Source organism: Entelurus aequoreus, linkage group LG05, assembly GCF_033978785.1.
Source record: "Entelurus aequoreus isolate RoL-2023_Sb linkage group LG05, RoL_Eaeq_v1.1, whole genome shotgun sequence".
Classification (NCBI taxonomy): Eukaryota; Metazoa; Chordata; class Actinopteri; order Syngnathiformes; family Syngnathidae; genus Entelurus; species Entelurus aequoreus.
Window position 1 is genome coordinate 36741643 of NC_084735.1, and position 26320 is coordinate 36767962.

A 26320-nucleotide genomic window follows, 5' to 3' on the forward strand; every position below is an offset into this window, starting at 1 on the left:
CTTTTTTTGGATGTATTCAGGCTAAAGCAATATTTTATTTTAAGCCCCCAAATACAAAAAAATAAAATAAAATAAATAAATACTCAATGTTTTATTTATTTATGTGAAACAATATTTATAATATTTTTTATTTATTTAAAAAAATCTGACTTGATTTTAAATTGATGCATGCTAAAACAAATTAATGGGAAATTATTAGTTCAATATATACACTGTAAAAATGTTCAACATAAATTCACAGCAAATTACTGGCTAATATTTGCATTATTTTTTATTCACAGACTTTACATTTGCTGTAAATTACTGTGAAATATCTTTACAGCAATTTACTGTAACTGCAGAGCTAGGATTTTAAAGTTAATTACAATAAAATTACAACTATGTGCTGTAACTTGACGTTTTTTCAGGTGGTCTGTCATAACGTTTTTAGCATTCAATCAGACATTATTATGAGTTTTTGTATTAGTGTTCCTAAAAATAGATATACCGGCCCCCAGACACATTTTTTTCTCAGAATTTGGTCCCCGAGTCAAAATAATTGCCCAGGCCTGCTCTATTTGAATAGTAAACTCCCTCAACCTTCACCGTGTCAACTCTTCTTCCATGTCTGCAAGTGTGTTGTCTGCTTCAATGTGTGGTGTGTAACAACAACATTTACAACTGAATGAAATGTCCCTTTGACATAGATTAATCACAATTTGTTATGGAAATATCTACGCAATTTTTATTTCTTTTAATTACAATGAATTAAGATGTGTTACTCCCAGTTTCCTTTGGTTAAACTAAAATAAAAAGTACATTATTGTCTAGTGGTAATGCTGTCAGCTGTCTATTAGCATCTTGATATGCCACACTTGTGAGGTGGATGGATTACCTCTACACAGGAAAAGTGTTTATTAACACAGATTTGTGAAAAGTATTTTTCAGAAAATAGGCTTTTGTGCACAGAGAAAACGTTTTTGATTTTCAGCTTATGATAAACAAGAGTGTTGCATTTGTATTTGTGTTTACTGTACAGGCATGAATTATATATATTCTTGAAATGTCATATGCAGTTGGTACGTGTACAATTAGAGACTACCCAGCCTAAACACATTTTAAAATCAAATAAAATGTGTCCACAAAACTTTGTTGTGTTTTGGTGAGGATTTGGATAAAGGTGCAGAGACAGGTATTTTTTGACAGTTTGAGTCACATCTAGAGTTGCCAACTCCCTGAAAAACAAACAAGGGGTTTATCGGGACTCCATTTTCCCCTCCATTACCAGCATAGTGATTCCCTCCCCCCTTTTTTGTTTGTGTTAAACAATGTTTATACTATTTGATAGAGATGTCCCGATTCGATATTGGTATTGGCTTTCGGTCTGATACCAGCAAAAAACAAGTATCACATAATATCGGCTTGCATCTAAACTGTCCACTATAAGCTCCAATACAAGCAGTCCTGCAGCACGTTTACTCATGCAAAGCGGGAAAGCCAGTTAACAATGTCCTCCAATAAGCACAAAGCCTGGGTGTTTTCCTCAGTCAAGTCATTTACAAAAGGTAAACATAGTAGGCTGTTGGCTAGAAGCTAGCAGCTACACAACATCTAAGAATACAATAGCACACAAGCTCGATATACAGTATGTGATAAGTGTTCCTAATTGAACAACATAAAACACAACATTTGTCAACATAAATAAGTATCAAATAATTATAGTAGCATATTTCTTACAGCACAAAGGCCTAACTGGTATCCGCATCATTCAACTTACTGCGTCATGACTATAGGTGTCGTCAAAAAACTAAATAAAAATCCACTTCAAAATAATAAGTCTGTCATAAGGTTAGTAATTGTCATACCTACTATTGTTCTCTGTTTGATTTTACTTAATTACACCTTTTCTAACATTCCACACTACAAAATAATACAAGTATTTACCATGATTTGTGCAGATATCGGCTAATACTCAAAGCTGCAATACCTGTATCATATTGGGAGTGAAAAAATTATATTGGGACATCTCTAATATTTGACTCAAATCAAAATTTATTTAGAGGCATGTTTTGAGATATGTGAGAAAAAATTGTTGATGGTGTATTTTTTTGTCCAAAATACTAACAGAATTGAGAGACAATCGCATTAGAATTTAGCTTAAATAAATAAAATGTCATGTCATTCATTGATGTACATTTTACAAACTATTTTTGATTCTCACTTTAACACAGTACAAATTGTGTCCCTTTTAAGGCTCAATATGGGACTTTTTTTTTTAACTCTGTTTTTCTTAGGGATGGTTGCCAACCCTAATCATCTCTGTGTTTTTGTTCAGTCCTGTTACCCTAACATCACCCCCTCTAAAAATGTTGAATATATTAATATATACATAGTCCACAGAAGTTGCATCTTTTAGGTATATTAATGATATTTCAAATAACAGGATTGTGGTCCTGTTATTTACGTTTTGTTGTTGTTGAATCACTGTAATGTGATCAGTGTTGAGTTGTCAACCTGTAAATAGCATGACCCATGTAGTTATATTTCTCATTCTAGCTCATTCTATGCTAAAAACTCACTCCTATTACTTTCAGTCCTGTCAGTCAAATGAGTTAGCTTCATCAAAGAAACCTAAAGAAGATGGGCCAATACACATTTGGAGTAGTTCAATTTGTGTATTATCACAGTGATTGTGGTACGGCTTCATCTAGTGGTACGACAAATAAACACTTAATTAAGTGATTAGTGTTTTATTTTCCTATATTCAAAGACAGTGTTGCTGTTAAAACTGTGTGTAATGTTACAGTGGCCAAAAATATTAAATACACTTGTTAAATAAAACCTCTGCCTAGTTTTTTATTGAAAACGTAGGCGTACTACGATACTAGATTTTGATATTGGTCATTATATGGTGGTACTTGGAGAGCCAAGTGTTTTCTGAGGTGGTACTTGGTGAAAAAAGTTTGAGAACCACTGTATCATCACATTTAGAGTTGAACAAAGTTTATTTTGAGTTGAATGGCACCTATTCCAATATGACTTTGACTAAGACAACAGATATTTACATAGTGGCGTGAGCATTTGACTAATACCACACCAGCAGAACTTCTCTCAGATAAGTTTCTTTTCTCGCCTTCAACCGACACACACGTCCACCCGCCCTTTCCTCACACTTGTTTTGACGAACGTCCCTACTCCTCCTCCTCCTCCTGGCAGTGAGGAAGTGCAAGCAGCCCAACATAAAGCGGGACTATTTCTGCTTGCTGCTCATGACTGATGTCTGGCTGTCGCTGACATGACTTCCCATGTTTCACAAGACATGTGCTCTTTGTGACGAAAACATGCGGAATGAGTGGATGAGCCTATCATCACATGACCCGCAAGAACTGCATGCCAATCAAACTTGTTTATCATGATTTGTTGTCATTATGGCATTTGGTCACAATGACGACTGTGACCGTGAACTAAAGACTGCATGGATATGTGTTCAAATCCTTATTAATATACATGTAGTAGAGTATCCACATGCAAGGCGCACACACACACACACACACACACACACACACACACACACACACACACACACACACACACACACACACACACACACACACACACACACACACACACACACACACACACACACACACACACACTAGCTCAAGGCTCAACAGCCCAGCCTGGCATTTCTACTGCTGCAATATTGGAGGACAAACAAAAATAAGTATCCGGCTTGTGCTTCTACTCACAAATCTTTTGAGTTTCTTCTCCGGGGGGGATTTAATGAGCCAGCCGGTGCAGACCACATCTCCAGCACTCATCTTGACTGCAGAGCGTGTTGTCCTGTCCCTCTTTGCTGCTGCTGTTGCTGCTGCTGCTGCGAAACTGAGAGCAGTGCAAAGCATATCCTGTGTTCTGGTATTCAGCCCAGCCACTCCAAAAGGAGGAAGTCAAGAAATTGATTACACTGACAGAGAGAAGGGGTGTGCGAATCATCAGTTTATGTTACCAAGAAGGGATAAAGCTTTTCACGTTTAAAACATGACTTTACGGTTTAGCTTGGTCTCATGTTGTCCTTCTTTCTGTCATGTGACCTTTTAGAACAACCCCAGTGTACTGGAAAACAGCAAATTATAATATACAACTGTTTTCTTCTTTTCTAAAGCATGAGTCATTGTTGGTAATTAAGGAATAATAACATAGAGTTGGGATAAATATGTAACTTAACATATTTACTTACTCACTTCTATTGTTTATAATGTAGATCATGTCGTGCTGGTTTTTAACATTTAGATCCCGACATGTCGATTTCAAATATATAGATCCTGTCATGTAGATTTTTAACATGTCCTTGTGTATTATTTTAACAAACAGATCGTGTCAAATATATGTTTACCATGCAGATTCCATCATGTAGATTTTTAACAGATCCTAATGTTGATTTTAACATGCACATTTTGACATATATCTTCATGTATATTTTAACACATAGATCATGTCACTTAGATTTTAACATATATCCTTGTGTATATTTTAACACATACTGTACATCATGTCATCCATCCATCCATCCATTTTCAACCGCTTATTCCCTTCGGGGTCGCGGGGGGCGCTGGAGCCTATCTCAGCTACAATCGGCCGGAAGGCGGGGTACACCCTGGACAAGTCGCCACCTCATCGCAGGGCCAACACAGATAGACAGACAACATTCACACTCACATGTCATGTAGAGTTGTAAAATAATATATATCTTAATGTAGATTTTCTAACATAGATCCTCTCTTGTGAATTTTAACATATAGCTCCAGACGTATAGATTTTAACAGAGATCCTGCCATGTAGATGTTTTACAGATCATCAAATGTTTTTTTTAACATAGAGGTCAGTGGTTCTCAAACTTTTTTCACCGAGTACCACTTAAAAAAAAACCTTGACTTTCCAAGTGCCACCATAATGACCAACGTTAAAATACAGTAGCGTAGCAGGCCTAAGTATTCATTAAAAACAAGGCAAAGGTTTTATCAACAAGTGTTGTTGGCCACTGAAACATTACACATAGTTTAAAAAGTAACACAGTTTTTGACTATTTAATTAAGGAATTATTCGGCACACCACTTGTGGTACACGTGTCACAATTTAAGAATCACTGATATAGATCATGTTATGTCGATTTTTTAACATATAGATCCCACTAAGTAGATTTTCTTACATATAGATCCGGTCATATATATCTTGTCATATACTGTAGATTTTTAACATATCCTCTTGTAAAATTGAACATATAGATTCTGACATATATATTTTTCGCATATAGATTCTGACTTACAGATTTTTAACATAGATTCAGTCGCATATTTTCATCAGATCGTCATGTAGATTTTAACATATATTCTGCCGTGTAGATTTTAAAACATAAATCCTTTCATACAGATTTTAACATATTGATTCTCTTGTACATTTAAACACATATTCGTCATTGTAGATTTTAAACACTTATATCCTCTCATATAGATCTTAACATGTACTGTAGATCTTCTTACATAGCTTTTTAACATTTAAATCTTCATAGATTTTAACATACAGATGCGCTCATGTAGATGTTTAAATGTTTAAATCTTCATTGATTGTAACATATATATACTCTCATGTGGATTTTTAACATATATACCCTTTAATGTAGAATGTTGGTATGTACTTATTAGGCGACCTTTACCTTTTCGAGCTTTGTATAACTGTGAACTCTGATGTTATTACGCCGACTGTGTTTGGTTCTTTTCTATAGCACAGTCATTGTTGCTAGTGATCAGTATAAGATACACTTAAGAAATAACTCAACTGAGTTAGGATAAATATCTAAATTAGTTGTCTAAGTTGCCCAACATACTTACTTACTTTTATAAGTTTATAATGTGTTTCTATTATAAATATGTATTACATTCCTTGAATCCTTGAAGGCCCATTCAGGGTGAGGAAACACAAAATACTGTATTTATTTGTGCTTAAACTCATTTGGTATCCCAGAAAGATGGTTTGGTTTGCTATATTTGTTCTGCTTAGAGGGGATGTTTCCAACATGCTCAAAGTCAAAACATTTTTTAAACCAAAACATTACATTATTAGTCATTATTAATTGAAATAAGTATGACGATCCTAGTCATCCTAGTCACGTCCGTTGTGTCCTTGGGCAAGACACTTCACCCTTGCTCCTGATGGCTGCTAGTTAGCGCCTTGCATGGCAGCTCCCGCCATCAGTGTGTGAATGTGTGAATGTGGAAATACTGTCAAAGCGCTTTGAGTACCTTGAAGGTAGAAAAGCGCTATACAAGTATAACCCATTTATCATTTATCATTTATGAATTAATACATAGAGTAACAATTGACAGAAACACACACATTATAAATACATGTGTAACAGGGTCAATTATGTCTTGTAAATAATGTATTTTATAATGCTTTATTAGTTATAATTACACAAAATGTGTAAGTTACATGTAAATACCTGGATATTGTTCAATGTTTTGTCAATGTGGAACCATTGTCTCGTTGTCCCTCCGACTGCAATAATTACTGTGACACATGTCTTTTTATATGCGTTGGACACGCCTTCCAACTTCCCTTTTGTCCACGATAACGGGAGAGGTAGGCGTGCATGCGACGACAGAAATATTGTCATGTTAAGAATTTAAGTTCACTATCTTTTTCTGTATTATATTTGTGTAGGGACTTGACGATGGAAACAAAGTTATTGACGACAATTGTATGTTCTGTATGGTCAGGTATGTTTATTTCACTGTTGTACTGCCCTTTTGTCCACGATAACGGGAGAGGGACTTGACGATGGAAACAAAGTTATTGACGACAATTGTATGTTCTGTATTGTCAGTAAAGTGCAGCTGAGCAATCCATGGTGTCGGTCGTGTTCCATTAAAGCCACACAACGCAGAGGAAAAGACCACCGGTTACACTTGGTGTCGTACGACCCGTTGCATCGCCGACCAGCGCTCGTCTGGTGCCCGGGAAAGCTGCTGGAGTTCCCGCCCGCTGCACTCGGCTACTACTCCCTCCCTCTCCCTTCCTGTCGCCGAGGACAACGGCGCGCGCTCCCGCGTGCGCGCGAGGTGTGCTGACAAATCACGCTGTTTTAAAGTGTGTGCGCGTGATTTAAGCTTGTTTATGTTTGTGCTGGTGACTTTATAATATCCAGCTGGTACATTTTATGAACATTTTTGTGACAGTTAGTCCTGTCATAGCAGAAAGAAAAGTGGTGAATGGGCAAGCCTGTTTGTATTAGTGTTTATTGAAGCCTTTTGATGGTGTTTTATTTTCTGTTCATCTATTAATCGGTGTGGGCTTATGAGAGGCTAGATACACCCTAATAGCACAGGGGGGGAATTTTTTTTTTCTTCTCATGCTACAGTGCTGTGCTATGTATTGATTTGTCAGGGGCTATTTACGGTGGGCTTTACAGTGAGTTTTTTTTATGTGTCAACTTGTGTCGCTATTGCCCTTGTTTTGCTATACTGCCTTCGTGGGGATTTCTCTTTGTTGTTATAGTGAAACATTTGCATAGTATTCGAGATTCCTACAATGGCTGGTCGTGGGCATAGTGTCACATTTGGAATGGGGAGGGGTAGGTTGGTGTCAAGCAGTCCTAGCTTCATGATAGACCAACCAGTTTTTAACCCGCTACTGACCCCCATCTCTACCTCTACGCCAGTTACTCAAGCAGTGCGTGAACCCACACAAGTCATATCTGTTGATGCTTTTGGAGAGATGATCACAACTTTAGCTAAACAGATAGGAGACAACATCTCTGCCAACATCAGCATGATGCACCAGCCAAGTGCATTTCAGCCTCAGTCCACCGCTGTGAGCCCTTCCTCCAGGCATGATGGTTCGCCACAAGTGAAAGTTGTTGTGCAGCCTGACGTCAAAGCACCACCTTACTTTAGGGGCGATAATGCTGATGTGTTCTCAATTCATGAATGGGTAGATATGATGAAATGTTACCTAAATAGAATAAAATGTGACAGTCCTCCTGAAATGTTTGAGCTAATTATGTCCAGACTAACAGGCAAAGCGAGGGATGTTGTAAAGGTGTCGCTGCGCAGCCGCCCTGAACTGAATACAGCTGACCTGCCCACTGCAGTGTTTGACATTTTGAAAGGTAACTTCAGTGAGCTATCATATTCTAACTTGCCTATGAAAGACTTTTACTGCACTATTCCCCATTCTGGTGAGAGTGCTATGGACTACTGGATCCGTCTTAACAAGTCCATTGATGCTGCTGATGAGTGTCTCCATAGGCGGGGCAAATCTGTTGAGGACCCCAGTGCTGAAGTTGTCATGATGTTTATTAACCACTGTCCTGACCCTCATCTTGCCTTGTTGTTTCAACTAAAGACGCCTGAGCAGTGGACTGCAGCTGAGGTTCAGGAGCGTCTGGATGCTCACATAAGAGAGGTTAGAACGACAGCAGCCCAGTCTCAATGTGTGGTGGGCTTGTCAGCTTACAATCAAAGCCCAGTGACTGATTATTCTTCGCCGCAGGCCGTCTCGGTAAACCGCCAACAGTCGTTGCTTTCTGTTCCTCAACCTTCCCCTGGCCTTTCCTGCAGTCAGCCTCCTTCTGATGCACTTGTGGCTGTCGCACATCAGTCCACCTCCCCATTTGACCCACCAGCTAACGACCCTGGTGCTCAAGTTGTGGCCATGTTTGATAAGGTTCTGTCCTTGTGCAATGCATCTTTGGCTAACAATCAAAGACCAGGAGGCCAAAGGTCAGGCACCCGTCAGACTGTTCAACCCAGAAACCATCAAAGTTCTGTGGCAGTCACGTGTCGAGTATGTACTTCCAGTGAACATTCAACTCATGCACACTGTAAGCTCTACAGATTGTGCCTCAACTGTTTGAGACCTGGTCACATGAAGCGTGAGTGCCCACAGGCCTCACATTCCCCGGCTATACCGCCATCTTTTCCACCCAATGCTGATTTAAACTAACCCGCCTGTGTAGTGAGAGGGGTAGCATGGGCGAAGCTAGTAGCACCCTCAGTGAAAATGAAGATGTGCAATTGACCTATGTGAACTGTTGTAGTAGCCTTTCTGATGACAAAACAGTGATTGTTGTGGGTTCCCATAGAGTGGAAGGAGCCGGTGAGTTGTTTTATGCTCCAGTGTCTGTGGGGGGCCAGTCTGTTTTAAGAGGGATGCTTGATTCAGGTAGCATGTCATGCACGCTAAATGTGGAGGCGGAGTCAAAGCTTAGAGCTGTTGGGCTACTCCCTAGTCCTCGGCCTGTGCCGGAGAAGGTGGTCCTTGTTGGCTGTGGTGGCCTTATGACACAACCCAGGTGCATTTATGACCTTGAAATTGAAGTTTATGGGTCTAAGTTCATTGTGCCAACTCTACTTGTTCCAGGGCAGAAAGATGAGATGATCATTGGGACCAATGTCATAAGACCCATTATACAGGCAATGAAGTCTGATAATAAGTACTGGCAGCTGGTCTGCTCCAATACTTCTGACCCCAATTGTGAACAGTTTCTTGGACTACTCAGCTGCATTACACGCTGGTCTGGTCCGGAAATGCCTGAAAAAGTTGGTACAGTCAAGCTAAGACAATCTGTCACTCTTGCACCTCAGGGAGAGTCTCTAGTATGGGGGAAGCTGCCCAACAGTGCTCCTGTGTCACCTGGGAGTACTGTCATTGTGGAGCCCACCTCTTCCCGTTCTACCCCTAGAGACATCATTGTTGGCCGGGTCGTGACACCCATGTGGGGTGATCGTTGGGTCCCAATGAAGATACTGAACCCAACAAAGAGACTTGTGACACTGCGCCATAATGCTAAGGTAGCAGATGTTTTTCCTTGTATTGCAATGGAAGACCTTCCTTTGTCACAGAGTGTGTGTATGCAGCAGACCTGTGAGGGAAGTGACCCAGCCTCCAAGTCAGGTACCACCTCTAATCCCCTTCAGCAGCTTAAAGATTGTGGCTTGGCGGATGTTGATCTTGAAGGCTGTGAAGTATCAGAGGAATGGAAACAGCGACTTGCTGAACTGGTCCTCACCTACGAAGATGTATTTTCTAAAGACAAGTTGGACTGTGGCGAGGCAAAGGATTTTGTCCACCGAATCCACCTCACTGATGATCGCCCTTTTAGACTCCCCTATCGCCGTGTCCCTCCAGCTCACTATCATAAGCTGAGAGAGGTGCTGTCTGAGATGGAGTTTAAAGGAATCATCAGCAAGTCAGTCAGTGAGTATGCCTCACCCCTTGTTCTAGTCTGGAAGAAGTCAGGGGAGTTGAGGATCTGCACGGACTTCCGCTGGCTTAACGCCAAGACCGTGAAGGATGCACACCCGCTACCCCACCAGGCTGACTGTCTTGCCGCCCTTGGTGGAAATGCCTTTTTCAGTACCATGGATCTCACATCGGGGTTTTACAACATCCCCCTCCATGAGTCTGACTAGCGGTATACGGCTTTCACAACACCCTTAGGCCTATACGAGTACAACAGACTTCCCCAGGGCTTGTGCAACAGCCCCGCATCCTTTATGCGGATGATGATCAGCATCTTTGGGGACTTGAACTTCTCCAGCCTCCTCTGCTATTTGGATGACCTGCTCGTGTTTGCTCCCTCTGAAGAGGAAGCCCTGAAGCGGCTGAAGAGTGTCTTCCTGCGTCTCAGAGCCAACAACCTGAAACTGGCGCAGAGGAAGTGCTACTTCTTGCGTAGGACCGTGAAGTTTCTGGGTCTTGTAGTGAACAGCGGTGGTGTTGCAGTCGACCAGGAGAAAGTCAAAGTAATCTCCGCTTTTGAAAAAAAATATCTTATGGAGGATGACGGCTGCACCCCATCACAGCGGAAAGTCAAGTCCTTCCTGGGCATGGTGCTGTACTACCAGCATTTCATCCCTGGCTGTTCTTCTCTTGCAAAGCCACTTTACACATTGGCTGCAGAACAGAAGATGAGTGCCAAGAGCTCCTTTGGGCGGAGAAGAGCAGGCACCTTCAGAAAACTGACTCCTCAGGACTGGACTTCTGCTTGTGAGAAGGCGTTTGAGGATCTGAAGAGTGCACTTCTTAATAGTGTGGTGCTGGCACACCCAGACTTTGAAAGGCCCTTCATCCTCTGCACCGATGCATCCCTTGATGGTCTGGGTGCAGTCCTGTCCCAGGTCCCTGATGGCGAAGAACGAGCGAGACCCATTGCTTTTGCAAGCAAAACTCTCAGCCGCAGCCAAGTCAACTACCCTGCTCACAGACTGGAGTTCTTAGCCCTTAAATGGGCAGTTTGTGATAAATTCAGCCACTGGCTCAAGGGTCACAGGTTTACTGTCTGGTCCAGGGGTCGGCAACCTTTACCACTCAAAGAGCCATTTTGGCAAGTTTCACAAATTAAAGAAAATAATGGGAGCCACAAAGAAAAATTTAAAATGAAAAACACTGCATACAAAGTTTATATGCTTTGTGCTATGTTACCCAGGGGTCTCCGACACACGCACCGGCACGCACTTTAATGTGGAAATTTGATGTTAATGCGGCCCGCGAGTTTTGAATGAATGGCGCTTGATAGCGTCATACTTGCCAATCCTCTCATTTTACCCGGGAGACTCCCGAATATCAGGGTGTGATGACACTGCTTTTGGCACCCTCTACAGCCTGCCCAAACAGTGTACCTGTTCGACCACATGTAGAAAGCAGTTTCAGCTTGCTCACGTAAGTGACAGCAAGGCGTACTACCTCAGCAGCCACACATCTTACACTGACGGTACCAATACCCAGAATCCCATGCAGCCCTAACTCTTCCGCTCAACCAACGCACGGAAAGGGGGGGGGGGTTGATGTGTGGGGGGATTTGGTGGTAGCGGGGAGTGTATAATGTAGACCGGAAGAGTTAGGGCTGCATGGGATTCTGGCAGTGGCATGCCGTCACTAGAGGCAGGGGAGGCACGGCCTCACCTGCCATCATGGAAAGAAAAAAAAAAGTAAAAAGAAAAAAAAATTAATTAAATTGTTATATGTATCCAGTAATTATACTAAAGTTATTTTCCATTTAACTTCACCAGTTTTAGATTATTTTTATTTTTATCTTCACATTTGCCATACTGAGAAGAGACGGTGATCAGCAGCCAGTTGAGGCACGTCACTGATTTGTGCCTCAACATGGATTGTGCGCAATGACTCGACTAACTGCTGGCCTGCTGTGCAGTGAGACTGTATTGCTATATGAATTATATTATACATTTCCATAGTTTAGTTAGCTGAGGTATATAATGTACAGTGTATTTTGTCAACAACCGTATGTGTGTAACGTATTTATTGTGCTGAGCGATCAAAAAACTGGAGGCTCGTGCGCCTCCGCCGCAGAATGCGTCGCCCGACGGGAGCGCCACACCAACCAAAGCCCACACCCAAACCCTCCACGTGCAAGACAGAATCCACCCAAAAAAAGTCACTTAACAAGAAGCCAAAAAGTGCAAAAACAACAATGCTCGCGATGCAGGAGCCGCGAACGACCGCAGGGACACAACATTAGGTACAACTGCACTGCAGGTTCATATGTTTGTAAATCTGACTGTGATAATGCAGTCGTGCCTCACCAGACATTAACCTCACCGCACGCCACTGGATTCTGGGTATTGGTTGTGTTGTGTTTATGTTGTGTTTCGGTGGGATGTTCTCCAGAAATGTGTTTTTCATTCTTTTTTGGTGTGGGTTCACAGTGTGGCGCATATTTGTAACGTAACAATGTTAAAGTTGTTTGATATGGCTACCGTCAGTGTAAGCTGTGTGGCTGATGAGTAAGTATGCTTTGCTGTCTCCTATGTGTGCAAGTAAAAGCAACATACAACATGTGGCCGGGCTGGCACGCTGTTTGTAAATGCTATAGAGGACAATTACTGCAGTGCAATTAGGGCACTCCCTTTATTTAGTAATTAGAGTGTAAATAGGATTATATTTTCCCTGGGAGTTATCTATGAGAGACACTGAGATCCATAAGTCTCCTGGGAAAATCGGGGGGGTCCGCAAGTATGTAGCTGAGCCGCATCAGAGTGGTCAAAGAGCCGCATGCGGCTCCGGAGCCGCGGGTTGCCGACCCCTGGTCTGGTCGGATAACAACCCCCTCACTCACATCCTGACTAAGCCAAAACTAGATGCCTGTGAGCAGCAGTGGGTCTCCAAGTTGGCTCCATATAATTTTGAGATTAAGCACATCCCTGGCAGGCAGAATGTGGTGGCAGATGCACTCAGTAGAGACCCATTTGTGACTCCTTTGAGGGAGCGGCCGCTGGGTGAGCCCTATGCTAAGCTGCTGAATCGGGTCTGTGATGTCAGTGATGGATGTGTGCAGGATGCGTTCCGCTTCACTTGCCAGCCACAATCACTGAGGTGTCATCCTCACATTGACACCATTGAAAGTTCAATGTCTGAAGAAGATGTCTCTTCAATCCTTTCTTCTTTGGATGAATGGGACAGTGCTCCTCGCCAGCGTGCTACTTCACTAGCTGACCACCTCAAAACATTGGAACCTCCTGGCCAAGACACTTTGCCTTCCCTATCACTTGCTGACCTTCAGTCTCACCAACAAAGAGACCCAGTCATCTTAAGAGCTACTTATTATGTTGACAGAAAACGCAGGCCCTCCAGACGCGAACGTTGTAATGAAAATCAGCTAACTCTGAGAGTATTGAAACAGTGGGATAGGCTGATGCTTCTGGGTGGCATCCTCTATAGAGTTACAAAGGACCCTTTGACCAAGAAGAAGAGGTACCAGTTTGTTGTGCCAGAGTCCTTGAAGGCAGACGCACTGTCTGGCGTTCATGACCAAGCTGGTCATCAAGGTCAGCTCCGCACTCTTGCTTTAGCTCGCCATCGTTTTTTCTGGTATGACATGGAGAAGGATGTCCGCAGTTACGTGAAACAGTGCCGCAGGTGTGTCCTTAGCAAGACCCCCGAGCCTTCAGCAAGGGCCTCGCTACAAAGCATCAAGACCTCTGCTCCCCTAGAGCTTGTGTGTGTTGACTTTTGGACAGCTGAAGACAGCCACAACAAATCTGTGGATGTTCTTGTAGTCACTGATCACTTTACGAAATTGGCACATGCTTTTCCTTGTCAGGACCAGACTGCAAAGAGGGTTGCTAGGAAATTATGGGACAGCTTCTTCTGCATTTACGGCTCCCCCCAGCGCCTTCATTCAGACCAGGGTGCAAATTTTGAAAGTGAACTGATTGCTGAACTCTTGATGTTGTCAGGAGTTGACAAGCCTCACACTTCCCCCTACCATCCTATGGGAAACGGTGGGACGGAGCGGTTTAACCGCACCTTAAGGCCTACTGAAACCCACTACTACCGACCACGCAGTCTGATAGTTTATATATCAATGATGAAATCTTAACATTATAACACATGCCAATACGGCCGGGTTAACTTATAAAGTGACATTTTAAATTTGCCGCTAAACTTCCGGTTCGAAACGCCTCTGAGGATGACGTATGCGCGTGACGTAGACCGGCGAACACGGGTATGCCTTCCACATTGAAGCCAATACGAAAAATCTCTGTTTTCATTTCATAATTCCACAGTATTCTGGACATCTGTGTTCGTGAATCTGTTGCAATCATGTTCATTGCATTATGGAGAAGGAAGCTGAGCAAGCAAAGAAGAAAGTTGTCGGTGCGAAATGGACGTATTTTTCGAACGTAGTCAGCAACAACAGTACACAGCCGGCGCTTCTTTGTTTACATTCCCGAAAGATGCAGTCAAGATGGAAGAACTCGGATAACAGAGACTCTAACCAGGAGGACTTTTGACTTCGATACACAGACGCCTGTAGAGAACTGGGACAACACAGACTCTTACCAGGATTACTTTGATTTGGATGACAAAGACGCAGACGTGCTACTGTGAGTATGCAGCTTTGGCTTCTAAACATTTGATCGCCTGACCGTATGTGCGCAACTTTTTTTTGCGTATTTACGTAACTTTTTTTAAATATATAAGCTTTATGAACCTTGGGTTAGGTGAACGGTCTTTTGGGCTGAGTGATTGTGTGTGTTGATCAGGTGTTTGAATTGTATTGGCGTGTTCTATGGAGCTAGGAGCTAGCAGAGGAGCTAGGCACTAGCGTAACAAACACGCAGGTGTTTTTATGCAGGATTAATTTGTGGCATATTAAATATAAGCCTGGTTGTGTTGTGGCTAATAGAGTATATATATGTCTTGTGTTTATTTACTGTTGTAGTCATTCCCAGCTGAATATCAGGTACCGTGAGTATGCAGCCTTGGCTGCTAAACATTTGATAGCTTGACCGTATGTGCGCGTCACGTACATAACATTTAAAAAATATATAAGCTTTATGAACCTTGGGTTAGGTGAACGGTCTTTTGGGCTGAGTGATTGTGTGTGTTGATCAGGTGTTTGAATTGTATTGGCGTGTTCTATGGAGCTAGGAGCTAGCAGAGGAGCTAGGAGCTAGCGTAACAAACACGCAGGTGTTTTTATGCAGGATTAATTTGTGGCATATTAAATATAAGCCTGGTTGTGTTGTGGCTAATAGAGTATATATATGTCTTGTGTTTATTTACTGTTGTAGTCATTCCCAGCTGAATATCAGGTCACCCCCGGCTCTCACAGCATCTTCCCTATCTGAATAGCTTCAACTCCCCACTAGTCCTTCACTTGCACTTTACTCATCCACAAATCTTTCATCCTCGCTCAAATTAATGGGGAAATTGTCGCTTTCTCGGTCCGAATCTCTCTCACTTCATGCGGCCATCATTGTAAACAATAGGGAACTTTGCGTATATGTTCAACTGACTACGTCACGCTACTTCCGGTAGGGGCAAGCCTTTTTTTTATCAGATACCAAAAGTTGCAATCTTTATCGTCGTTGTTCTATACTAAATCCTTTCAGCAAAAATATGGCAATATCGCGAAATGATCAAGTATGACACATAGAATAGATCTGCTATCCCCGTTTAAATAAAAAAAATTCATTTCAGTAGGCCTTTAGGCAACATGTTGAGATCATTGCCTCCTCGCTCCAAGCAGAAATGGCCCCAAATGATCCAGACAATGACTTTTGTGTATAATTGCACTGTGCATGAGACGACTGGGTTTGCGCCTTTTTATTTGATGTTTGGGAGAACCCCGAGATTGCCGGTAGATCTCCTCTTTAAGAATGTGTTTCGGGATGAGACTGTCTGTGACTATAACATATATGTAAAGTCCCTTTTAGAGGACCTGCATTGTGCTATGACACTTGCCCAGAAGAACTGCTCTGCTGAGCAGAAGCATCAGAGCAACCAGTACAACAGAAGGGTCAAAGGTCAGCCTCTTTCACTTGGCGACCAGGTGCTGTTGGCAAACAAAGGTGTCAAAGGGAAGCGTAAACTTTCTGACAAGTGGTTGCCTGTTATACACACTGTGGTGGCCTCAAAACCCGACCTGCACATCTACCGGATCGAGGATCCAGAGGGGAATGAACGGGTTGTTCACCGTAACCTGTTGCTCCAGGTTAACTTCCTGCCGTTAGACGGAGCTTTGGATGATGATGCTAGACCAGTGGTCATGCCTGCCACAGCAGTATTTGATGGGTGTGAATCAGAGGTGTCAGATACGGCAGCTGCAACTGTTGGGACATCCCATGCTGGTTCCCTCTTGAGTGCTGATGCTTGTGATGATGGCCGTACTGCCTCTTGGGTCCATGAGCAGTCTTCCTTTGATGAGCCTCAGTGTTCAGAGTCCGCTGAAGTAGTCTCCCCTACAGACAGTGGCCATATTGCTGCTCTGGATCCCCCGATAGCTCTACCTGCTTCCTCACTGCAATTAGTCCCAGTTGGTCCACCTCAAACATCTGGTGCTGAGAACCTATTTGCCTCACGGTTTGGCAGAGTCATTAAACCTGTTTACCGTTTAATAGAGTCCATGGTTCAACTTGAGTCCATATTAGGGGTCGAGCCAGGCTCCCATACTGTTATTAATGTGTGAGATATGACCAGAAAGCTGTTTTATGCTGCTCTTTGTGTGGACTCAATGTTTTGAAAAACTATTTTTTCCCTACTCACCCAAAATGTTTGGCCTGTGTATGTGTGGTGTATAAGGCACCTCACCTTGTCTATAGAGTACTATGAGTTCTTGCTAGGCGCCAAGCAAGTCTCTTGTTCTCTTATCCTTTAAATAGGAAGCGTATATTGCTGTTTAATGCAAATTTGTGATTTTCATGGCCATTGTGTTTACACATGCGTACTGTTCTTGCAAACCAGACTTTTGTGTAATTCTTGGGGGGTGAGTGTAACAGGGTCAATTATGTCTTGTAAATAATGTATTTTATAATGCTTTATAATTGTTATAATTACACAAAATGTGTAAGTTACATGTAAATACCTGGATATTGTTCAATGTTTTGTCAATGTGGAACCATTGTCTCGTTGTCCCTCCGACTGCAATAATTACTGTGACACATGTCTTTTTATATGCGTTGGACACGCCTTCCAACTTCCCTTTTGTCCACGATAACGGGAGAGGTAGGCGTGCATGCGACGACAGAAATATTGTCATGTTAAGAATTTAAGTTCACTATCTTTTTCTGTATTATATTTGTGTAGGGACTTGACGATGGAAACAAAGTTATTGACGACAATTGTATGTTCTGTATTGTCAGGTATGTTTATTTCACTGTTGTACTGCCCTTTTGTCCACGATAACGGGAGAGGGACTTGACGATGGAAACAAAGTTATTGACGACAATTGTATGTTCTGTATTGTCAGTAAAGTGCAGCTGAGCAATCCATGGTGTCGGTCGTGTTCCATTAAAGCCACACAACGCAGAGGAAAAGACCACCGGTTACACATGGTGTATGTTTACAGAAAAAAGTTGTTTAATTACATATGTCTTCAAAATCTTTATAAAAGTTAAATTAAATGTAATCAACAAAAACACTACATAATATTTTACGATATAATCAATTATCAATATGACTGTTATTTTTTTGTATGCAAATATTTCTCTGGTACTACTTTTTTGCATTTGTGACTGTTTGTTCTCTGTGACTGTGCAACAATTAAAAAAATAAAAAAGTCAGTCCACCGCCATGACATTGAATACTATTTTCAACCACTAGGTTACCCCAATGAGTCACCCGAGTAATGACAGTCCCATATAGACGTGTACTGGGCCTTAAGGATAGTATTAATTACCTAGGAATACTTATCACTAAAAATCAGAGTTCTAGATCGGTCTTGAACTTTAATCCAATTGTAGAAAAAACTAAGAAAAGATTTAACCAATGGCTACAGAGAGATTTATCCTTAAAAGGCAGAACCTTGCTTTCCAAAGCAGAAGGTATCTCCAGGCTTACGTATGCGGCTATTTCTTTAGATGTTAACCAAAAAATATGTAAAACTATTGACAAAATACTTGTTGACTTTGTTTGGAAAAACAAAATTAATTATATTAAGAAATCGGTTATAATGAACAATTATAATCAGGGTGGTCTAAACTTTCTGGATTTCACTACACTAAACAACACCTTCAAGATTAATTGGATAAGACACTATTTGAAAGACCCTACCTCAATTTGGAACTTCATTTCTCATCATGTATTTTCTAACCTTGGAGGCCTAAAATTTTTGCTATTGTGTAACTACAGCATTGATAGGATTCCTGTTGCTCTTTCAAACTTCCACAAACAAGCCCTTCTGGCATGGTCTCTTATATACAAGCACAATTTCTCACCTACCAAATACTTCATTTGGAACAATAAAGATATATGTTACAAAAGGAAATCTCTTTTCCTCAACAATTGGTTCAACAATTATATTATTTTAGTGAGTCAGCTTTTCAATAAGGAAGGTCAACTTTTTAATTACCAAGAATTTCTCAACCACTTTAAGGTCCCTGTAACTCCCAAACAATTTGCCATTGTATTTGATGCCATTCCAACGGGTGTTGTTATGTTGTACAGGGCTTACTCATCTCCTCTTTCTGCTGTAAAAATTGTGAATGATCCACTTGACACTCCTGTGGGGAAACTTTGCTTTGATCAGAAAAATAACAGAAAAATCCGCAGCTTATTCCAAAATGATTGTGTGTCTGTCTCCTATGTAATTGCGCTCTGGAATAATATTGTGAATGACATCTGCTGGGTCAAAACATGGTCCCTTCCTAACAGGTATTTACATACCAACAAAGTCAAAGAGATATCTTTTAAAATCATTCATCGTTATTACCCTGTAAAGACTGTGATGGTTAGATACAAGAAGGACATTGATGTTACCTGCACCTTATGTAACATGCATCCAGAGACTGTTTACCACCTGTTTTGGACTTGTGAAAGCACTCGATCACTATGGCAGGGCATCTGTCGCTTCATCCTGGACAATATTCATGACAAATTTGTGCTTTGTTTTAAAGATGTGATATTTGGTTTTACACTATATGAACAAAAATTTGAAAAGGAATTTTACCTTTGCAACCTCATTATACTATTGGCTAAGTTTTATATTCATAAATGTAAGTTTCTCAATACCCGACCTGTCTTTTGTGCCTTTAAAAAAGAGTTAGAACTGTACATTAAGACACTCTCTACCTCTAGCAACCAGAAAGCTGTGAAGACGATTATGCTGTGTTCCAAATTTGAGTTGTTTACTGAAATTGAGTGAGCCTATGGCTTTGCACTTTGTTTATATTATATATATGTTTTTTTGCATTCTATTTTAGTTACTTTGAATTTATAACCCCCTGGCGCTGCTTTGTATTCTTTTTGTACTGTTTTGTACTACTTTTGTACTTATTTGATTGTTGAAATGTATAAATAAAACTTTAAAAAAAAAAAAAAAAAAGACGTGTACTGGACCGCTCATATATGGCTGCGCATGCGGAGACGTGACCAGGAGAGGGGGCGTGGCGTGTCACTTCGGGACCGCCTCCATAAGAAAAGTACTCCCTCATTGGCTCAGAAAGAACGTTGACTCTTCTTTGACCAATCCAAACGATTGTGACGCCAAAGATCCTAAACGACAAAAACTATCTCAGTGTGGTTGAATGTGTACCAAACGTGACCTGCGAAATGTTATTAGAAGTTATCATTTAAATGTAGACCCACTAAAACATGTAACACAATACACTTACTTAATGACTGTGCTGCGTTACTTACGAAGCTATAGAGGATAAGCCTAACAATGTGCAGCGCCATTTTTATTGTTCTCATGTTCATGGTAGTGGGAAATCTTTTTCGGTGAAGCGCTCTAAAATTACCCATGATTCCTTCCGAACGTGTGACCTGTCTCTGGCCTTGTGGTATAGCGCGGTGTTTCTCTGCAAGCGCTGTTAGGATTAGGTTAACTGTCTTGCAATAGTGCACCTACCTGACAGGTCGGCCATTGAACTGGGACTTGTTAAAGAGCGGAGTTGCCACGATGCTGAAATGTAGAACCGTATGCAAAAAGATTGCTCCTCTTGCCAGAGCCTCGTCCACGCTATGTCGGCAGAATGTGAGAAGAACAGGTATGTAAACTTGGCACCACAGTTGTGCTTTTGCTTCTAAAAGCTGCCGTAATCATTTTTGTAATGGATTAACGGTACGTGTTATTGTGTAATAAAGGTACAACTTTTGGCGGCTTTACAGGTACAAGTCTGACCTTCAACTCACCGTTTAGGACCAAAATTAGCCAATCACCGAACGGCGCTTTGCCTGATTTAAATGCCAATTTAAATATTGTGACCATGACATGTGCCTGACTAAAAATACCTCTATCACATATGTTTGACTTTCATGGAGCCAATGGGGGCTTGTAGTGTATTTATTGTTAGTGGTACACCTAAGCAATTACATTAGATAATTTTCGTCATACTTACAGCTGTTTCTAAAACTGTATTTTAGTTGAAATAATAGACACAATATGATTATGAGGCAGTGAAGCTGTACACCAGCCACCCAATAACATGATACTGCTCATCAGTGCATAGTTTGTGCTCATCAGTAAATAGTTTGTTGTTAACCATAAAAGACATAGACACCGATAATACTAATGCATTTGACTGCTTTTTTGTTTACAGGTATGAAACATGGCAGAATACCGCCACATGTACCTGCGGTTAACATGGCGACAGGACCTGCAGGGGCCAGCAGGGAGAATCAGTTCTATGTACTTCTGGTTGGGGCAACCTGTCTTGGTGGCACTATTTATGTGAGTGAGTTCATCTCTACATACATGTGATGTTAGATGCGTGTCAGGGTGCAGGTTATAATTGCACACCTTCACGCTCAGTACTGTGTCTGATTAGTAAATGTATGCGTAATGAATGACCTACTTGTGTTGTTTCCACAGACGTACCGAACTGTTACAGGAGCCCAGAAAAGATATGACGAGCGTTTTGCAGTTTTGCATCAAGCCACCAGTGAGGAAATAGCCCCCAGCGCTCAAACAGAATCTCCTGGTTAGCATTTTTCCTTTATTTAAACAGTGTTCGCCATACTATCTTATCTTTGTGGCTGCCTGCCACAAGAACATTAGGTGCTACCTGTCCACTCTCCCAAACCCATTATGATGGGCTGTCTGTCAACACTTCTGTGCAGTAGATGGTACACTTCGCTTCTTACCACACCTAATACAGTGAGGGAATAAGAAGACGTAGCAGGAGGAATCGGTGTTGACAGTTTAGCAAATGTGCCCCTCTAGATACTTCAAAAAAGTGACTAGCAACAAATTAAGCAACTTTTTCTTCTCTTAATGGACACTTTTGGAGACTCTTCAAAGGGCTGGGCGATTATATGATCATGATTGTTGATCGCGCTAAATTTGAGTTTGATCACAACGGTCAGCTGTTAGCATATTTCTTCGATCAAACATGGCGGGAACATCTGTTAGAAGTTACCGCAGTAGTAAACAGTAGGGAAGCAACAATGCTTGGTATAATCCTGTACGGAACAATCCACCCTTATTGACCGTGATCCTGTGTGTGTACGTGAATGTGTGTGTACATTTGTGTGTTTGTGTCCGTGTATGTGCCCGACCATCTCGTTCCACCGTTGCGAAAGTCGTCTCGTCACGACGTAATTAATGTTCAATCAGCGTGCCTTTTCCCCATTACACAGCTGGAAGTGCAGCCCAGAAAAACAAAGCAAAGACATATGACTAACACTAGCAAAGAAGTTGAAACACAACATTTAGAAGGACCAGCGACTTTATTGACACACTTTCACTATCTGCTGGAGCTCCCCAGTAATCAGCCCTGAATGCGGACTTGCAGGCACTCACAAAGCATCTATGTGACTGTATTGGTCCTGAGTAGGACAAGCAACAAACCCACTAATTTAATCCCAAAAGGCATTTTTATATCAAAATATTTTTAATAAGACTTGTCTTATTAATCTTAGCAAAAATATGTGTTTGCTAAGATTCCACTTCTCTGATATAAAATGTACTAAACAAAATTCTGCAGACAGACACTTTGTGTTCTTTTTGTTTGTTTGTGGAAAGAAAAACATTCTATACCTGAAATAATCCTTAAACTTGTTTTATGTGTTGGTACACATTATTTTACAGTACCTCAAAATCAAACTGCACTTTAATGTATTTTCATTCAATATAAGACACAGAATTTGAGTTTTAAAAACTCCAATCTGGGTCACCGCTTGATGTTTGCCAAAGCACTAGTGTGAAGCTCTGATGTATACAAGTAATTAAAGAATATAAATTATAATTTTCCAAAGTGTTGTTAAGTAAATGTTAACTAGAAATAAAAGTCTTATAGTATTCACTACACCACTGATACTTTGTTTACTGCAGAATGTTTGTGATGACAAGCAAAATAAACAAAATAACTTTGAGAGGAAAACAAGTGATTCTTTCCCCCTCACAAAATGTTCCAAAAAAGAAGCAAAATTTGGGTTACCTGTACAGTTGCACTTCTCTTAAACACCATTATATTTATGAACAAAATGACAGTTGTCAGCTGTTAGCATATATTACCTCGATCAAATATGGTGGAAATGTCTTTTACAAGTTACTGCAGTAGTAAACAGTAAGGATGGGGTACTCTGTACAATCATGCACATGACAAGCCGCTTTAATTAAAAAACAAATAAATAAAAAAGTGAGTGATATTAATCAAGATTGGATGATATGAAAAAATAGTGATGTCTTTTTTTTGCCATATCACCCAGCACTACTCTTAGAGCTAGGGATGTAACGGTATCAAAATCTCGCAATACGTTATCGTGGCATTAAGGCCACGGTACGATATTATTGAGGTATATGTTAAAAAAAAAAAAAAAAATGTTATAGAGTGCAAAATGAAGTGACAGTTATGTTTAGGATAAATAGTATTCATGTAATTTAAACACAAACAAAAATTTTCTGATCATATTGGTTACGACAAACAGGGGTTTTTAAGTGCAAAAAGCTGAGATAGGCTCCAGCATCCCCCGCGACCCTGAAAGGGACAAGCGGTAGAAAATGGATGGATGGATGGTGTTATGGATAGGGCAGCACAGTGGGGGATCTTTCTGTGTGGAGTTTGCATGTTCTCCCCGTGACTGCGTGGTTTCCCTCCGGGTACTCCGGCTTCCTCCCACCTCCAAAGACATGCACCTGGGGATAGGTTGATTGGCAACACTAAATTGGCCCTAGTGTGTGAATGTGAGTGTGAATGTTGTCTGTCTGTGTGGGCCCTGCGATGAGGTGGCGACTTGTCCAGGGTGTACCCCGCCTTCTGCCCAAATGCAACTGAGAGCTCCAGCACCCCCGCGACCCCAAGAGGGACAAGCGGTAGAAAATGGATGGATGGATGGATACTTATGGATGGATTTGGATGTTGTTGTTTTTTAGAGAATGTCCCAAAAAAAAACTTTCATCTACTACAAACACACTTCACTTCCTCGCTTTCGGCGGTCCACCCCCCAAATGCAGAGGGTAATTTCACCACACCTAGTGTGTGTGTGACTATCAGTGGTACTTTAACTTTAACATGTCCTTGTCTCAGGAGGGGAGAAAAAATAAACATCAGCCTCTTGTGGTCAGATTATTGCAGTAATAAAAACCTTATGCAGTCCTAATGACCATCCATCCAAATTAGAATATGTCATCCAGAAGCGACCTACCACAACAAGTAGATTACAGTTCCGGGTGAAAGACTGTTCAATTATGTTGAACCAACATTGGTTGTTTTTGTTTGTTTGTAGCTGCAGAGGCTATTGGGACAGCAGAGGGTGAGTGATTTCTCAATTTATTTACTATTTCGTCTTGTATATTGATCAGAATAAACAGACTTGCATTTTTGTTTTTTAAAACATTAACACAATTAGGCTATAGAAAAGCCTCAGATCATTCTGGAATGAATGCATTAGCTTCCTCTCTATTGTAATTCTACACAATGATACTATTCTAAAAAAAGCATGTATTTATTGCTCCAAATTACAAATTGTTTTTGGTTTAGTTTCCACAGACTGCAAGGTTCAGCTAATATTGAGTTTACCCTTAGCGTTTCTTTGTTTCTTCATCAGCTGTTTCCCAGTCAGAACCTCAAACTGCACCTGCAGCAGAAGAGCCGAGCCCTCTTTCCACTGGTGCTGAGGCGGCCCCGAGTGAGACAACTGAACCTCTCCCAGGTTGTTTGTATACTTTTCTATTATATGAAATATGGCCTCATGTGTGAAAATAATGTTTTAGTAAAAACTGTCTGATAGCAATGACATTGTGTGTCATTAAAGATAAATAATTATTTTACCTAATGTACTGATACCTTATTTGGAAATAACTTGAAAGAAATGGGGGACTCCAACTGGACGAGTTGTGTAATGCAATTTTCACATGCTCACATGTGATGTTCAATGGTAAAGTGGAACCTCTAAAGTCCAATGACCTTGAGGTTGAACAATTTGGTATTTGACCAAACTTTTCTATGATATGTCAACAGTTAACTTACTTTTGCACCTGTATTATGATTAAAATGGTAAATAAATAAAAAATGCCTCAACTGCTGATAAAGGTTTTATGGTGGTGAGAGTTTGACCCTAGAAGAGATGACCATATTGACCTCAATAGAAGATAGTATAAGAGGGAAAAAGGGATTTGTCTCGTATTGGGCAATTTAAGATTTTTATTTGCTAACCAACATATGACGCTAATAGAGATGGATACCGACTTCTGTACTTTAACATGTACCGACCAAATTATGTCGGTAATACGGGGTACCGATTCACGTGAAATCAAATGGTATCTATTTTCGATACCTGGTTTACCCGTAACATCACGTCCGGTTGTAGACGCTGCACCAGCCAAGCACTTGGCAGGCAAACACGCTTCAAAAGCAATCTTCTCGATCGAAAGCAAGGCTCCACTCGTCAAGTTAGCTAGATGCTAATTTACAATGGATATGCCATTGACCTGCTACTGGTTAGCATTAGCAAGAAAACTGAAGAGGACTTATGATGCCAATGTTAAGATAATGGGGAATCACGACTGTCAAGCAGTTAAGAAATAATTCTTTTTTTTTTTAAATGCAGTTTACCTCTTTTTTTTCCACTGATAAGGAAAAGCGATGTTTCGACGATCTCTCTGGGGAACTGGAGCTGCTTCCCCAGGTCTACCCTCATGCTCCACTCATTTCCTGGTGAGAGGAGTCTCGCTGTAGCTCTCTGGCGGGGGGGTTTGGCACCCTCTCCAGCCCTCGTGAACTGGATGGGCTGTCTGGCTGGAGCGGAAGGTCTGCTATTCGCCTCCTTTCTGCAGGTCTCTGACACCTCTGCCAGCTTTCTCAAGACTTGGTCGTGTCGCCATCTGTAGCGGCCTTGTGACAACGGTGTCGTGCAGCCCGACAGGAGTTGCTGGAGGCTTGCAGTATGAACTGGTAGCACCATACTTTGTAGTTCCCAAGGAGTTGGCTTTGATTGATCTTGGCCAGGCCATCTGCAAGGTTTCCACCTGGCCATGCAGTGAGTGTTCCAGGATAAGGCTGAGGTCCTTGTCCAGCTTCTGCCAGACCGCAACTTTGTTTGCTTTAGACCATTTGACCAGCTGCCTCCTTCCACGTTCATTCCTCTCTGCTATCTGGCATTGCTCCTGGTTGTTGGGGTTGCTTTGTGTTCCTTCTGCGTCTTCGTCAGTGCCACTCTCAGAGGCATTGGTGTCCACTAAGGGCCCTCCTGTGTCCTCCGCCTGTCTTTCCTCAGCAACGGTGGATCTCTCAGCACTGTGGTTTGCCACCTGGCTTTGGGTTTCTCTTGTCTGACCTGCGGTTGCAGTGCAATGTTGCTGATGTGAAGTGAAGTGAAGTGAATTACATTTATATAGCGCTTTTTCTCAAGTGACTCAAAGCGCTTTACATAGTGA

At 41.4% G+C, this 26320-nt stretch overlaps 2 protein-coding genes across 11 annotated transcripts in view; one reads left to right on the forward strand and one right to left on the reverse strand.

The window, feature by feature from the left end:
- gab3 (GRB2 associated binding protein 3) overlaps positions 1 to 20652 on the reverse strand; it is a 41911-nt gene extending 21259 nt beyond the window's left edge. For 4 of the 6 annotated variants that reach the window (XM_062048042.1, XM_062048039.1, XM_062048041.1 and 1 more), the window contains exons 1-2: positions 20354 to 20652; positions 3729 to 3853 (exon numbers count right to left, since the gene is read on the reverse strand). In XM_062048042.1, coding sequence (XP_061904026.1) covers positions 3729 to 3853; positions 20354 to 20369 — 141 coding nt within the window. In that variant the 5' untranslated portion in view covers positions 20370 to 20652. Of the gene's footprint in view, positions 1 to 3728; positions 3865 to 20353 lie in introns of all 6 variants that reach the window. The other 2 variants (XM_062048040.1, XM_062048043.1) reach the window with 2 other exon arrangements.
- Positions 20080 to 26320, forward strand: part of aifm1 (apoptosis inducing factor mitochondrion associated 1) — a 36734-nt gene continuing 30493 nt past the window's right edge. Inside the window, exons 1-5 of one of the 5 annotated variants that reach the window (XM_062048031.1) lie at positions 20080 to 20492; positions 21045 to 21175; positions 21317 to 21425; positions 24172 to 24198; positions 24493 to 24597. In XM_062048031.1, the coding sequence (XP_061904015.1) occupies positions 20405 to 20492; positions 21045 to 21175; positions 21317 to 21425; positions 24172 to 24198; positions 24493 to 24597 (460 nt within the window). In that variant the 5' untranslated portion in view covers positions 20080 to 20404. The remainder of the gene's footprint in view (positions 20493 to 21044; positions 21176 to 21316; positions 21426 to 24171; positions 24199 to 24492; positions 24598 to 26320) is intronic. The other 4 variants (XM_062048030.1, XM_062048032.1, XM_062048034.1 and 1 more) reach the window with 4 other exon arrangements.